Raw genomic sequence first — 16,274 nt, 5'->3', positions numbered from 1 at the left:
CATCTTTTAGATGTTTTATACATAAATGTTATCTGGATTCCTGCAAATAAAATTTTAATTTTTTTTTTTCTAATAAAATAAACTTTTCCATCGCTTTGTACGTGATACAATTTTTATTTAAATATGAACATCAAATATGCGAAATTATAAGATGACCTTTGCTACACACCCATTGTATCAATAAAATAAATTATCGAGACTTGATTTATGATCATTATGTAATCAACAATTAGCTGCTACAATAAAATACATCTGTAGAAACTACGCTTTAAAAAAATTTCCACATAATTGACGATGTATTTTTTCAAAACAAAAAATGTTAAAACTGAAAATATATTAATTTCAATTACTTGAAGTTACAATGATAAATAAAATAAATAGAAAAAATGTATTTACATTAATTACGTGGTAAAAAATCGGAAATTACAGTTTCAAGAAGTCTCTAAAGGTTAATATTGAATATTTAAGAGAATATAAAAATTGTAAAATTTATTAAATTAAATAAGCATACAATTAAATAATTTAATATCTAATATAAAAAAAAATTAAATATCTAATATAAATTAAATAATAACTATGCGTATGATAATGTATGAAATAAAAAAAAAGAAATGCATCGGCCGGGAATCGAACCCGGGCCGCCCGCGTGGCAGGCGAGCATTCTACCACTGAACCACCGATGCGATGTTAAGCTCTTTACTTACAAAGTATAAGAACTACTCGTGAACTACACGTAAACAATTTTTAAATCTATAAAATATATTTTTATAATATTACACTTTAATTTTATAACTTTTAGAATTTATGTTAGCGAATAAGTCACCCAAAATAATTTCTATTTGAAAAATTGCGTTTTAATATGTTTTTATAATCATAAAGATTAAAATACCAAGACTAGAAAAAGTATATTTTTATTCTAAAATTAAAATTTTATAATATAATTAATAAATTTCATAATGTAATAGTAATCTTCTTCGTTATATATAAAAAGATACAAAAATGTAATTGCCGATTAAAAAAAATCCTCCCCGGCGGGGAATCGAACCCCGGTCTCCCGCGTGACAGGCGGGGATACTGACCACTATACTACCGAGGACTTGGTAATAAAGTGTTTAAAATTTATAGTATATATGTTTCAAATAACGTTTATCTTATAATAAGTAAAATTTTTTTAATTTTATTAAATAATAATTTGCATAATTTACTTAAATACCATCTGATAAATTTAATGCATATGTGTTAAAAACGGACAAATAAAATATCAAAGTCCTCATAAAAGGAATATATTCTGTATGTATTTATAATATAAAAATTATTTAAAAACTAGACTATGTTATAAATTAAAGTTCTTTTCTATAAATCTTTTTTCATAGTGGTTAATTTATAAGTCAATTTTAATTTAACCAATTTTTAAAGACAAAGATTAATCTATTGGTGCTCACTATTCATCAAAACTTTCCGTGCCTCGTAATGCATACATATTTGCTTGATTCGTCATTAAATTATCACATATACGTAAAAAAAACTAACAACGCAGAATATTAACTTATAAAATGGACTTTGTTGTTCTTGTATGCACGCACTCGCTTTTGACTCACTTAAAGGAATTCTTACAGCAATTAAATTAGTGAGCAAACACATATCTAGAATTTCTTGCGCCCTTAGTAAGAAAATATATTGAAGCCACTCTCCCTCCAGAAAAAAATTTTTATTTGACGATAGCCGCAGTTTTCCTGTAATATAATATGGAGATTAAGAAAATAACATCTGATTTAATGTGGTTAAATATTGAAAGCATATTGAAAACATTACAAATATTTTATTCCCAACAAACGAGAATGGATTAAAATGGATTGAAATTTTTTTCTTTCCAAATGTGTATTTTATATATAAATAACGAATACTTTTTTTAGATTTAATTGGATTCAATTGGATTCAATTAGATTCAATTGGATGCAATTGGATTGAAAAACTGCATTTCCTATTCAAAATTTTGAATTGAACAGTATTCACAATGCACAGAAAAAGCTAATATTATTTTTAGATTGAAAGCATAGAGATTGAGAGCATTGGAGGCATAGAGATACGCTCCATGCATTTCTTATAAATGAATAAAAATGCATTCAGGATTGAAAAGCATTCATTTTTCGTGAATCAATATTTCTGAAAATTTGAATTCATTTCAATTAATTTCAATCTATTCTCGTTTGCTGAGACATACCTCTAAATACAAATTTCATTTCAATCCATTCTCGTTTGCTGGGACATACCTCTAAATACAAATTCCATTGTATCTATCCTATTGAAAAAAATTATGTTATAAAGTTACATAATGAAATCATGTAATTAAGACAAATAAATCACGTAAAGAATTGTTTCAAACCAGCATGTAATAATTTTTAAAAACGTTAAAAAAAATCACATGATATTAAAAATAATATCATCCGTTATGTGATTTTATAGTTACCGAAATTTTAAGAATTTAATGATAGAAATAGAAGAGAAAAAAATGTATCATCACGTAACTTTTCAAATTACGTCATTTTTTTAAAATTACGTAATGATTTGGAACGATTCGTTACATAATTTATTTGTCTTAATTACATGATTTCGTTATGCAATTTTGTGACGTGATGTTTTTTAGTAACGTACATTCTATGAGCTGCAACGAAGTCCAAAATCTCCGACATTTTACAGATCACAATTTTTGCTCTCCCTGGATTTGCGTCCTTAGCAGAGGCCAGTTTCGCCAATCCCTAACTACAGCCCTGAGACATGTATCCGTCGCGGTGGCAACGAAAATTTCGTACGTCATGTGATCGCAAGGTGGCGCGCACGTACATAAAATCGACGCACGCGCCAAGCACGATCAGTAGCAGAATAATCGTCGTGAAGGTTGGATTGTGTACTGTTTCTATCTTTTTCTTCCTTCTTCTGTCATTCATCGCTTCTCTCTCTCTCTCTGTTTATCGGTTTCCCTCTCCTTTTACCTTCTACCCTTTCTCTCCATTGTTACCAGATAATAGCGCTTGCTCATAATAAAGGATTGGTGACAATAAATGAGCTGGCCAGCCGCGGGAAGGTATATTGCTGTGTATTGTGTTGCCTGAGGAGAGTTAGTGATCCGTGTGCGTGCATGCGTGAACATATTTCACTGTGAGTGAATTCCTGTGGATACCTACCTTCGCGATCTATACCTCATCTTTCTCCGTAGAAGACTGTCATCTGCTGCCAAAATGAAGCACGTCGTATTCATTGTCGTAGCTGTATTTCTCGGTATGTTTGGACTGATTGTCATCTCCCTCATTTCTCAGATTCTTTGTTTCCCCGTCCGAATTCCACTTAGCAGGTATAATAATGATGTGTAATCTATTCAATCTTAGAATCCAAATATAGATAAGACATTTTTCCCAGGTCTCGTTGCTGTTGATTTATCTTTATTTAGACTAGTATCTACATACGCTCAATGAAGTACGGAATATTTGATATTTCTCACGTAATCTTGGAAAATCTGCGAAATAAAAATCCTTTTTTTCCAGATCCTCTGAAAATCTAACGAATCATTATTAAGTTGCTGAATTAATGTCATTGGAGTGTTTGTGGAACGAAAATTAGAATTAGATATTTGTCGACAGTTTTTAATAATGCAGAGATCTGTTTAGACAGTGAAGAAAGTCGCTTGAAATATAATTACTAATTGATGTATAAAAGCGGTAAACCCCCGAGAAAGTCATGATTATCTATCGGAAATAACAATGATAAGCGACACCCAGAGAAATTCTAAGAAATTGTCAAGAAAGTACACAGGGAAGTCCAATTAGATTTCTAATGCTTTCTCAAAATATAGCAGAAAATCAGAGATATATATGTAACATTTTACATCTTACATATATAATCTAAGAAACATCGTGATAATAGAAAATTATGCTGAACTTGTTATGCAATATTTATACTGATCACAGAGCGGAAAATCATCTATTGAAAGCAAGCGTAATGTTTAAACTCTTGTAACATTGCAATCTGAGATATTTTGTATATTTTTTGAATTTATTTATATTAATACTAAGATCCGGTTTGAATATAAAATTTTTCTTATTTTTTAAATTAGATTTTGATCGGTCAAAATTTGGTAATCGTTTATTTGAAATGTTTCTTCTGTTAGATATTTCTAGAAAAAAGATTAATTTTTCCTTAGAAAATTTCCTCGCTTTTGACATTATGAAACGTAGAATAACTGATATTCTGAAAAATATTCTAAATTTTAATGAATACTGTTGAATAGTAATAGTATACAGGGTTGGCCATATTCGACGGAAAGATCTGGCAACAACTGTAACTTTTAACAGAGATGTTAGATCGAGTAACGACGTTTCCCATGATTGAAAAAAAAACATCTTTCCGTCGAATATGGCCAACCCTGTATGTTTACACTATCTGTAAACATACATTTATCTGATATAGGAACTATTAATTTCTTTAACTTATCATTTTTTAGTAAATATTTATTGTAGATATATGTATTTATTTATATTGCTTTAAATTAAATGTGTACTTAGTTCTATTCAAAAAAGTATGTCTTAAGATTCAATAAATTTTTCTTCAATATAGACTTTTGAAATTGAGAGAAATTTAATTGTAATCTGGATCTTTTTTTGGCACAAGCGAAATTTCGCTTTCAAATTTCTCCAAAATAAAGGAGAGCGAAATTCTTTTCTTAAAAATATCTTATTAAAAAGCTATTTAATAATATAATACAGATATTGAAAAGTAACTTTGAATTTTTCCACATTTTTTGAAAGCCTAGTAAAAAGTAGAACATCAAAAAAAACGATGGAAGTAAAAATATGATTGCAGATAAAGATTTAATTCTAATGTCGAATGCTGTTTAAATGTTTTTCTTTTGCAACAAATTTCTTTACCGAAAGGCAAACCATGAAGAAGGATGGCTCGCGAAAAGACGATACTGCTAGCGTTTGCCATTAACATTATAGATGTTAAAAGTCAATTCCATTGTATACATTGTATACTGTAAATACGATAAGATTAAATGAAATAAAATTATTGAAAACTTCAAAATTGAAACTTACAAATTTCTTATTATAATTTATTATAACGTTCAATATAACGACTACCTTATAAAGATGACTCAGATATTTCAACAGATTACGCGTATGGTCCACTAGATTACACTGTCCCGGAATGTTTCAAAGAAGGCATATGGTTATCACAATTTTTAATGACTAATTATATGTCGATCATACACACAACGTGTTATTGCGATGACGTAATCTTCAATCGACTCTCAACGGAGTCTCTTTCTTCGCAACAGCGAGATTAATCGTATTACGTTCAATTATTCATTAAATATAAAATTATAATTGTTAACCTTGATTTGAATTGAAATTATAATATAAATCACCTTCTTCGAAATTAAGCGAATAATTCGTTTTAATAAATTAATCTCTTTGAAATAAGAAACATATGATTTTTATAATTTTAATATCGAATATTAGAATATCATCGAAATGATGAATATTCGAATTGCAAAATTATTGCCGGCTTCACAACAGAAAATTAAACAAACTCTCGGCTCATTAAGTTATTTAATATAATTGTCTTTTCGAAAATGTTACTACTTATCGTTATTTATACGTAAAGAATCCAATGGTTATTGGATTTTCTGTCCTCTATCGTCCTTCAGCAGATCGTTCACGATAACGTTTGATCGTTGAGCAACAAGTTTGTAATATTATGTTTGACGCACTTTGTCCCATGATTACGCATTTAAATGTGATGTTCAAACCTTGTCGTCATATCAGTAAACCGGATATATACCTTATTTTGATGCCTCCTATTATTAATAATCGGATTACAATAATAATTATCAAGTAAAAATTATGAAGAATCTATGTATTTCTCAAATAATCCAATACATTTTAAATATCTGTTAATTTCTCTGCTAAATATCGACATTAAATTTTTAAAATTATATACATTGAATGCAACATCGGCTATCTTACTGTCTTTAATGCATTCAACTATTAAGACATACACACATAACAATAATTTCACCAATTAAAAAGCATGAAGAATCTGCGCATTCCTCAGATAATTCGATATTTTAAATCTCTATTTCTTTATTAAATATCGTAAATTTCTAAATTGATGTTAAAAGCAAACATCGGCTATCTTATCTTTGATGCATTCAACTACTGATAATCGAATTGTAACAATAATTGTTTGTTAAGTAAAGAGTTCGAAGAATCTGCGTATTTTTTTGGATAATTCGACATTTTAAATCTCTGCCAATTTTTGTACCAAACATTTTTTTTTAATTTTCTGTTAAATATTGTAAATTTTTTAAATTAATGCGACTAGCAGAATCTGGAGAAATAGTTTATCAAATAATGTTTTTTTTTTTAAATTAATGAATATGATTATTAAAATTATGGAAAGTATCGCAATTATTAATACTTCATTTAGTTTATCTCTTGAATTTTCTTTATCGGGGTCGGTGTCAGCGCACATGGCACATGAACTGTTCAAACTTCGCGACTTCCTGTTGAACGAGAAGCTTTTGCGCAAAACGCCAACGCGTACAAAAGAGAAGTCTGATTAGAACGTCTGATATTATTTCATCAACATATTAATTTATCATTAAACCTTTGTCTTGATATAGAAAAACGGAGTCAACGAACGTGATGTTTTCTAACAATTTGCGTGCTTATTATACGCAAAGAACAATCGGAATTTGAATCATTTGCTGTTATCAGCGAATCCATAATTCCTGCAAAAAAAAATGTATAATAATACCATGAAACGGAAATTGATGTAAGATAAATGTTAAATCGCTATGAGAAATTGAGTCATTACAAGTTTTGACACTTTTAGGAGAGATACTTTATTTGTATCATGTTCATGTTTTTAAAAAAAATTGAATAATTACATTATATTGGTCGATAAAGTAAAGTTTCTTATAGAAGATCTTAAAGAAGACGTTTATTTCTTTAACATCGATAACATGTATAATCTTTTTGAAATCAATACTAATAGCATTCTTTTAATGGAAATATATTCACAAATCGAAGGCTAATTATATGTTTGAAATGCGATAGATAAAATTACATAATAACATTACATAATACTCCTTGCATTTCTTGTTAACTCTAATATATCATTTATGGGTTCAATGTACTCTGTGTGATTTTTTATATTTGCTTTAACTTTTTTATAATATAATATGAAGATCCGGATTAAATTTAAACAGAATTTTTAATTTTAATATTTTAGAATTTTTTTTTCAAAATGGTCATTTTTGCGAATTTTTCCAATAACATTTCTTTGAAGCATTGTAATTAATTGAAAATAAAATATTTATTTGATTCACAATTATCTGTCTTTGTCTGACTTCGTAGAATAAATTTCACACGTTTTGAGCTAAAAAATATCTATTCAGTCCAGAGATATATAGCGTGACAAAGTTGTAGGGTTTCACAAACCCTAATGTGATCAGGAAGGTAACGAAAAATAACAATGACTTGCTAAGATTAAGGCTCGTCCATGCCAATCGTGTTAATCGAATATACTGATTTCGTCTTCTTTTTTATAAAAAATGGAAAAATCTTTAGAGGTGAATGAGAAAAAAATTGTGCAGGATAATTTTAATTAAAAATAGATTTGAAATAAAAAAAATTGAAGGTAAATGTAGATTTGTCAATCTCTAAGCAAATTCCCTAATCTTTTATTTGCCACATCGAAATGTAGTATACTGTTAACTGGGATATTGACAATCGCTTAGTTAATATCTAGACTAATCGAGTAAAAATAATTTTTCCATCACGATGACTCATGATTACATATCTTTGTTTGCTTTCAAAACTCATTATTTTCCAGTTGATAATACTGATGTTATTCATCATAGCAATTTAATGCCTGTTCTACGAATATAGATTAATTTTAATTTTTATTTTATTTCTCTTCATCTTTTTTTAATTCTTTTCCAAAATATTTATGATAAATATTTATTATTATCATTCATTTTTTTTAATGTTATATAAATTTTATACATATTTTATATAAAGCTTTATTCGAAATATTATTGAAAGACTAAATATTTAATGTAATATTTATAATAAGTATAAATGAATATTTCTGTCAAGTATTTTTTATTTGAATTATGTCTTTTATATATATATATATATATATATATATATATATATATATTAAGTATTTCCCTAACATTTACTACAATAAATATTTCATAATATTTATAATAAATGTTTATAATCTATGCAATCTAAGATCATAAAAATATTTAAAATAAGACTTATATACTTATACATACTTATAAATGTTTTGTAAATATTTTATAAATATTTTATAAATATTGTGCTGGGTAGAACTAGAAAAAAATGAAGAATTATTTGAACTAAAATTCAACTACATTGGTAGAAACAGGAATAAGAATAGTTAAAACTCGTGTATACACATTACGTATTGGAAATTGAAGATTGCTAATTGAAGATTAGAATTCAGCCAATCAGAACAAAACGTATTAAAATTAAAATTATCCGACTCGTTGAATTCTAATCTTTAATTCGCAATCCTTAGGCCCGGTTTCATAAATATAAGATTAACCTTGTGATTTAACTTACTATTTATCTTTTTTTAAGAAAATCTAATTTTTAGAATTAGAAACAGATAAGTAAGTTAAATCGATTAAAGTTAATCTTACATTTGGAACCGGCTATAGAATCGCTAAAAGGCCGATTTTTCCAAAACAATAGTGATTTTAACTGATCTTTTTGTAAAGAATCGCTTTTTTGTTTTTAACAAGGAAGACTTTTTCAAAGCGATTTTTTTTACAAGAAATCCATTTTTAGCAAAGCAATCTAGAAAAATCGTATATTCTTAAAACCGAGTTTCAGTCTTCAATGCGTAATACAATATGGGCTTTATTGCTGAAGAAAAACACAAGATCGACTTCTTCGATGTGTCCTTAATACATCAACAAATGAAAGTATTCGGAAATTTCAGAAAGATAAGAATATATTCAAGGCCGGTACGGCTTGAATATATTTGACTGCATTCCATTTCCTGCAGTATTACAACAAAGAAAGCTAAACTGAACTCATTCGTTGAAGGTTTAATAATACGAATATAAAGTCCGTAAATGGCGCATTTCAAGAAAACTTTACAAGAAGCTTATTCTAAACGCAGATCTTTATTGGAGCTCAACAACTTTGCGTTATTATTGGAATTGTCGCAATAACTCGAGGGATAAAATCTAATAATCGTGAGAGATTTGCGGAGATAAAATTTGGATAATGCCTAATTTTATTTAATTTTTTTATGTCTCCTATGTTTTATTTACAATCTATAATTCACAATTTTATCAAACAAAAAATATGTATATATATAATATATATATGTACATATAAAGATATTTGTACATATAAACAGGTCAATGAAAGTATGGCACAATAATTAGTGCGCAAAAAACCTGAAGTTTCGATTTATATATACATATAAATTATATTTAACTTGCTGTTAGAGTTTCGAAAATGAGCTTTCTTAGTCATTACCTAAATCTTAAACCATAAGAAATTGAATATCAATTATAATTGATTATTTTTCTCACAATCGATTGTGATTGGTCAATCCTTAGGGTTTAAGACTTTAGCTTAGATAATGGCTTATTGTAAGAAGCCTATTATTACAAATTTAATATAGAAAATTAAAGAGAATAGATACATAACAAAAAACAGTTTAATATTTCAATCTTACATCTGCATTTAATGAATAGTTCTATAATATGCAATTAACGAAACTCGTGACTTTAGTTATTATAAAACACACACACACTCTCTCTCTCTCTCTCTCTCTCTCTCTCTCTCTTTCTCTCTCTCTCTCTCCTTTATATAATATTATTTTTAATTAATGTGATGTTAACACAAAATTAAATCTGGAAAAGTTGCACAGAGTATTTTGCACGAAATTGTCGTTGACAGTTCAGTAAAGATTCATTAATTTTGCTAAAAAATAATTCTTGAAAATTTTCCTTCTTTTTTCCTGGTATTCTGTAAGATATTCTTCTGTAGATCATATTGTTTGTCTAATAAGTCACGCCTGCGGATAATGATGAAATTACAAAAAATTCCACTAATGCGAGGTCATTACAAATAATATACCAGATAAACATCAATCGGCAAATATCAAACATTACTATAGCTCTCAGTTGTTTATTCTGTAGTAATCCTTTTTTATTAATTCTCTTTTCGTGATCAATATATCATTATTATATTAAATGCTAAATTATGATATAAATTATTCTTTTAAGAGATTCTAGACTGAAATAATTTCAAAGAAATCGTTAAATATTATTGTAACGTGTAATCATCATATTACAATTCTAATAAAAAATACACACAATTACTTTGTAAAAGTCCAATGATTAGCTCATATTTCTCTTTACAATATTATAGAACAAATAAAGGAAAATATTTTTCAATCAACGTTTCTAAATATAACTGCTACTTCTTTTTCTTAATCGTTGAATAAAAGATGAAACAATTTCATAAAATAAAAGACGAAGTTTTATCTTTTTTTCTATCGTAATCTACGATTTTTAAAGAAGCGATATTTCCGTTTAACTGTACAAGATATTGCTTTGTTTCAGGTATTGTTGGATGCACGCATTCACAAGAGAATTTACCTTCCACCGTCTCTCCTGAACTTCAACAGATCGCCGGTGTGGTGGAGGACCGAATCCCGGATATTGTAAAGAAAATAAACAAATCAGGGCTGTCCGTTGAAGAAGGCACGAATCGTTTTAGAGAAAGATGTGTAAAGAACGCCGGACCAGACGCATATGATCTTATCGATCGCGCCCAAGTTGAAGCGACACAATGTATTCAGAAGCTCATCAACGTTACCGAACTCTACGCGGAGATGGAAAAGTACAAGCCGACAGGTGATCTGGATATTGTCTTCAGGGAATATTGCAGCAAGCGCCAAGCTATACGAACTTGCGTGAGCAATTTCACGAATACGATGGCGGTTTGTCTGGACGAGAAGATGAGAGAGAATAAGAAAATAGTGATGAACATAACTGACTCGCTTCTCGAGTTTGTCTGCTACAAAGAAGGGGATCGAATCGCCCGTATGTATGAACTGAATTAATTTTATTTTAAATACAACAGTAATACCAAGTTCCAAATATATATTTAAGAAGCAGCTTGGATTATTATACATTAGCTTGAATTATATCTTTGCAGTTTTCATATCGGCTGGAGGACCAGAGTGCTTTGAATCAAAAACGCAAGAAATTTTAGATTGTGCCAACAAAACATTTGGTAATAACGTATCAAAATTGGATTTTGATGGTTTTCCTTTGGGATTTGAGAATTTCTCGGGTTGGGAGTTTAATCCTAAAGAATGCAGGTGAGTCGTGCGAAATTCACAAATTTGTTCTTTGACGATATTCCTGAATTAAATTTAAACATTCGTATTCAAAATCTTGCATATTTGAAAAATTCAATTTTTTAAATTAATATTTCCCTACGCCTTTCTGTACGGAAAGGAGAAATTTATGTTCGTTTGACGCAATTACAGGAACGTAAACAAATTGCAAAGCTGCGTTGTGACAGAATTAGAAAAATGTCCGGATCCTACACCTGCGAATATAATGGATTCTGTATTTAATTTTATCAAGAGAGTTACGCCGTGTGAGAACATACTCGCAGAAAGTGCTGCTGCTACTGGTACACAATCCAGTGCTTCGCATGTGGGCGCTCTTACAATTATAGCAACTCTGTCTACTGTTTTATCTGTAGCAAGCTATAGTTTCATCCCTGTAACGGTATGAATACATACAGGTACAGCTTTATTCCAAATATGTGAAGATACGAATAGAGATATATGAAAGTTTACATGTACCAGTAGTGCTAAATTTAATGTAACAAACAAGAACTCACAATTATGGACAAGGGTATTATACTTTCAATTTTTGTTCTCTTTTTTCTATTTTTTTTTACAAAATAAGATTTGAATTTCTTTTTCTCGCATAGCTATACTTTCTCTTATTACAAAAGTAATACAAAAATTGTTCGATTAATTTAATATGGATATTCAGTGACTAATATCAATAAAATAAAAAAATCAAATAATTTGAATATTCATATTAAATTAATTGAATAATTTTTTACACTAATAATTAGTGTAAAAAATCTAAGACAGTTTAATGTTTAGATATTTCGCACTTAATCAAAAATAGTACAATAATTAATCTTTCGGTGTCACTCTATATCGTATGTATATCACGTTGTCAGATTAATGTGAAAAATATCGCATAAAAATAATCGTAACATATTTTTTTCAATCAAAACATCAGAAATATAACAATAACAAGCAAATGAATCTTTATGAATAAAAAAGATGTACAGGATTGTTAGCAGTCAGGGAAAAAGCTAGGAAAAGTCAAAGAATTTTTTGGAAAAAACCAAAGGGGAGTATTAAATAAAAGCAAAGATAAAAACGTTTTATTACAATAAAAAATAAATGGAAGATGATAACATAAAATAAAATTTTTAGAGCATTTTTGTATTCAGTCTCAAACATAATTTTTAGTTTTTAACTTCTTCATCAAATAGCCTTTTTCTCTCAAAGTTTATGTTTTTCTTTATTCATTTTTTTTGCTCCTTTAATAGTATAACAAAGTAAAAAGAATTTCGAGTATTCGACAGGAGTGACATCGAAGGATTAACTCCTTTCTTTTAAAAGCTACTTATATATTAAGATTATATAAAAAATATAAATATATTGCTATATCTTTTATATGTTCATGTTTGTTATACATAAGAATACTTTTATGTGGTTATATTTATGTATCATATTAATGTAAAAAAAAAATATTTTACATTAATACGATAATTATACTAGTGTCAAGTTTATATGAATACGTATATATTTAATATTTCATTTTTTTGTACATTTTGTACATGTTCCAAAAATCTTAGGTAAGCTCTTTTAGGTAATTCCATTTTAAATAAAATATCTTCGTTTCTCAATAAATTTAGACTTTACAGAAAAATATGGAAAATAATTTGCTTCTCTGAAAAATCATCCGATTATATATTTTCCAAACACAAATTGTAATGTTAGTTCATAAAGTTTTTGTATAGTCGCGAAGAATAAAACAGTATTGTTTGTAAAACAGTTTAGAATTACATTTGTATGACATTTTGATTGATAAGATACAAGCACATGAATGTTACGAACTAATACAAAATTATAAGTGCAATATAAGTTATGGCAAATGTGTATCTTAATGTATCTTAATAGTTTAAGAACCAAAGTTTCTGATAATTTTATTAAGCAATGTATTTAATAAATTCAGTACTTTATTTACAACCGATGTTTCATGAACCTTTTACATTAAATAGATGTTAGAAAATTTTTTGAATATTTAAGAAATATTATCTATTTAAATTTTTATATTGTAAATATTTCTGATGAAAGATGCTTCCGTTCTGTATTTATAATATTACATTTATTCTTTGAAAGACAATTTTTAAAATTGTAATAATGTAAGAAAACAGGATGCATTCGGTTGAATAAATCAAGTGTTTAATATAATAAATTATTTAATGTATTTGAATATTAATATAACAATGATAATAATCACAAATGTACTATATTGATATAATTATATACATTCTACAGTTGTGAAATAGTCATTTTTAGTATATGCTGTGATAGAGAAAAAAGAATTTTTCATAAATATCAAAAGTATATTTTATTTATATTCTTCAAATATCAAGAGTAAATATCTCTTTATATACGAAGGCTCGATTAAAGCTCGATTATAATTTAATTCTAATCATTTATACCATTATAACAAAAATATCTCTTGTACTGTACAAAGCAAATATGTGTAATTATAATCACATTTTTAAAGTCCGATCGAAATTTCGGTTTTGATTTCGATCAGTTTCGGTAAAAAATCAGAGTTCAATTTGATTTCGATTTCGATTGAAATTAAGAGAAAATTTCAATAAGTAAACCGAAACTGCACAATTTGCAACGCGGCGAGCGTTCGAATGAAAACCTATATGTTACCATCGCACGAGATCAGCGTCGATTGCTGCAAATTAGCCGGCGCTATCTCTTTCTTTTTTATTCTTTTTTACGTCAAGTCGGCACAAATTCCAAATTGTCTAATGCCTGAAATTCCTTATAATTTAAGAAATAAAATATCTTATTAGAGATAAGATAATCTTATTTTTAAGAGTACATACATTTCACATATTTCGACATTTTGCAATGACTTTCTAAAAATTATATGATATTTGTAAGATTTATCTAATTTTCGCTTTCGGTTTCAGGCGAAATTATATAAAAACCGAATATTCGTTTTTGATTTCGGTTAGAAATAAAAAATGGATCGGACTCTACACATTTTACTTTAGAAGCGCTTTTCCAGCATAAATATTTCATGCTTAATAATAAATATTTAAAAAAAATACAATTATAAAAAGAAATAATTATAAAATACATCACAAATTACATTATTCATCAATTTAATAATGATGCTAATGAGCATCTGAAAAAGGGCTAAAAAATCTATTAGTGGAATTATGTTAAAGGTGGAAGTTCTATGAACTGTTCCAATCTGAATTGTAAATCAGTACCATCCTCCCATGGCACAATTTTTGCCTTCGTCGACATGGAGGTAGATAATTCATTTAGCTGATTGATAAGCGAATAGCCTTTACGGGGGCATGCCAGATCAGTCTCCGAGAGGCGCAAAATCGGACAGAGATCGTTCCTTCCATCGCCGACATAGACAATTCTCTCATAGCTTTTACCCTGTTTATGCTTATCTTGAATATAATCCGTTAAAATCTGTCCTTTGCAAAGATTGACAGTGCTCATCTTGCATGTGTCTTGAATATGATATGGGTCCACCCTCAACTTGTCTTTGTCATATCGGGCTGGGTTCGTAAAGACGTGCGACACAACATGATTGAGCTGCCTACTTCTCAGCCAAGAGTCTATGAACACGCTATTGGAATCGCTGATAATGATGATCTCGTGACCATTGCCATATAGGGAAGTGAGGAGTCTCTGCATTCCTGCAACTTCAGGTATACCAATAATAACATTTGCGATTTGATGTGATTTTACAGAGTTTTCATGTAGAAGCTCGAAGATCTTGCTCATATAGACTATCCAACCGCTAGACTTCCGTAAGTTGTGCACATCCTTGGATATCTCGATTGGCAGCAAATTTTGCACTACTAGATCAGTGTTGCCGTCGCAGATGGTGTGGTCAAAATCGAACGCCACGAGTATATTGCGATCCATCTTTACATTAATTAAAATATAATATAATCATTGCGTTATATAGTTGCCAATATTTAAAATTCGATATACCTGTTAAGACATTTATAGCATAATTTTAATTGAATTGCTTTCTATTTTTATACAAATAATAGGCTGAATCTTATATATCTTTATATATATATATATATATATATATATATATATATATAAAAGTATTTTATATGCAGATGATGACACTACTTGTTTACTTTGATGAAAAAATTGTCACATAACAATATAGGTTTATATAATCTCACTTTCAATGTGAGTTAACAAGACTCAGATTCAGTAAAGCACACGAGTTTGTGCAAATTGTAGATAAAAAGTTGAGTCACTTGTTAGATTGAAAAGGAACCTGAATTCAACTGAGTTATAATCTCGCAAATGAGAATTATCTGAGTTGTGATGTAAGTGGAAAGTAACTATTGTGTTTTCAATGTCAGCTGATATTACATAAAATTAGCTACATATATAGAATGGTTTATTTAATCTGTGTTTTTTTTCTAGTTTAATTGAAGTTAGAAAAAAAATTATCTAATTAAATATTAATTATTAACTCACTTGGTGGATACGTAAATTGATTGCAAAAGGACCGGCCGAGTAAAATCTATGTATAGATTAGTAAGAATTCACACCTGCCAACAACTTCTCCTCTTCACATATTTACTAACAATGGACGAGCCAAGCGATAAAGCGGGCATGCTTACCGAGCGATTGAATATGATTGGTTGGATCTATAAGTAACAACCAATTATGTTCATTTGCTCGGCGAGCAGGTAGCCGCTTTATCAACTTGAACGCGCCCAATGTTTTGAATTGATTGAAATGAAAATGTGCGCCATCTATGTTACTCAAAATGCGGGAAATTCATGTTAAAAGAAAATAACTAT

The 16,274-nt window shown here is 28.5% G+C and overlaps 3 protein-coding genes and 2 non-coding genes across 9 annotated transcripts; 1 reads left to right on the top strand and 4 right to left on the bottom strand.

Annotated features, from left to right (window-relative positions):
* Window positions 1-612: 612 nt before the first annotated feature.
* TRNAG-GCC (transfer RNA glycine (anticodon GCC)) lies at window positions 613-683 on the bottom strand. The gene has a single exon. It is a non-coding gene; the product is annotated as a tRNA-Gly (tRNA).
* A 341-nt stretch (window positions 684-1,024) lies between these two features.
* On the bottom strand, window positions 1,025-1,096 carry TRNAD-GUC (transfer RNA aspartic acid (anticodon GUC)). Its single transcript has one exon. It is a non-coding gene; the product is annotated as a tRNA-Asp (tRNA).
* A 163-nt stretch (window positions 1,097-1,259) lies between these two features.
* LOC105149952 (uncharacterized) lies at window positions 1,260-4,366 on the bottom strand. Of its 3 annotated transcripts, XR_846659.2 has the most exons (4): window positions 3,462-4,366; window positions 2,653-3,378; window positions 2,222-2,299; window positions 1,260-1,733 (listed from the first exon to the last, which is right to left on the bottom strand). XR_846659.2 is itself a non-coding variant. In XM_011062714.2 (3 exons), the coding sequence occupies exons 1-3, from the start codon at window positions 2,688-2,690 to the stop codon at window positions 1,498-1,500; spliced, it is 303 nt and encodes a 100-aa protein (XP_011061016.1). In that variant the 5' UTR covers window positions 2,691-2,835; the 3' UTR covers window positions 1,260-1,497. The 3 variants fall into 3 exon arrangements, 1 of the variants encoding a protein (XP_011061016.1); XM_011062714.2 differs by lacking the exon at window positions 3,462-4,366 and having other exon boundaries at window positions 2,271-2,299; window positions 2,653-2,835; XR_846660.2 differs by lacking the exons at window positions 2,222-2,299; window positions 3,462-4,366 and having other exon boundaries at window positions 2,653-2,835.
* Window positions 2,940-13,410, top strand: LOC105149953 (27 kDa hemolymph protein). Of its 2 annotated transcripts, none has more exons than XM_011062716.2 (5): window positions 2,940-3,082; window positions 3,215-3,276; window positions 10,679-11,161; window positions 11,277-11,442; window positions 11,614-13,410. In XM_011062716.2, the coding sequence occupies exons 1-5, from the start codon at window positions 3,060-3,062 to the stop codon at window positions 11,864-11,866; spliced, it is 987 nt and encodes a 328-aa protein (XP_011061018.1). In that variant the 5' UTR covers window positions 2,940-3,059; the 3' UTR covers window positions 11,867-13,410. The 2 variants fall into 2 exon arrangements, with proteins under 2 accessions (XP_011061018.1, XP_011061019.1); XM_011062717.2 differs by having other exon boundaries at window positions 3,021-3,156.
* Window positions 13,411-14,167: 757 nt separating this feature from the next.
* On the bottom strand, window positions 14,168-16,100 carry LOC105149951 (pyridoxal phosphate phosphatase PHOSPHO2). Of its 2 annotated transcripts, none has more exons than XM_011062713.2 (2): window positions 15,946-16,100; window positions 14,168-15,366 (listed from the first exon to the last, which is right to left on the bottom strand). In XM_011062713.2, the coding sequence occupies exon 2, from the start codon at window positions 15,364-15,366 to the stop codon at window positions 14,635-14,637; it is 732 nt and encodes a 243-aa protein (XP_011061015.2). In that variant the 5' UTR covers window positions 15,946-16,100; the 3' UTR covers window positions 14,168-14,634. The 2 variants fall into 2 exon arrangements, with proteins under 2 accessions (XP_011061015.2, XP_087264031.1); XM_087407905.1 differs by having other exon boundaries at window positions 14,168-15,435; window positions 15,946-16,098.
* Window positions 16,101-16,274: the final 174 nt, after the last annotated feature.

The sequence above is a fragment of the Acromyrmex echinatior genome, chromosome 7, assembly GCF_024713525.1.
Source record: "Acromyrmex echinatior isolate Ae372 chromosome 7, ASM2471352v2, whole genome shotgun sequence".
In the NCBI taxonomy this organism is placed as follows: Eukaryota; Metazoa; Arthropoda; class Insecta; order Hymenoptera; family Formicidae; genus Acromyrmex; species Acromyrmex echinatior.
Note: the sequence above shows the minus strand (reverse complement) of the source record. Positions and strands in the feature narration are given on the sequence as shown.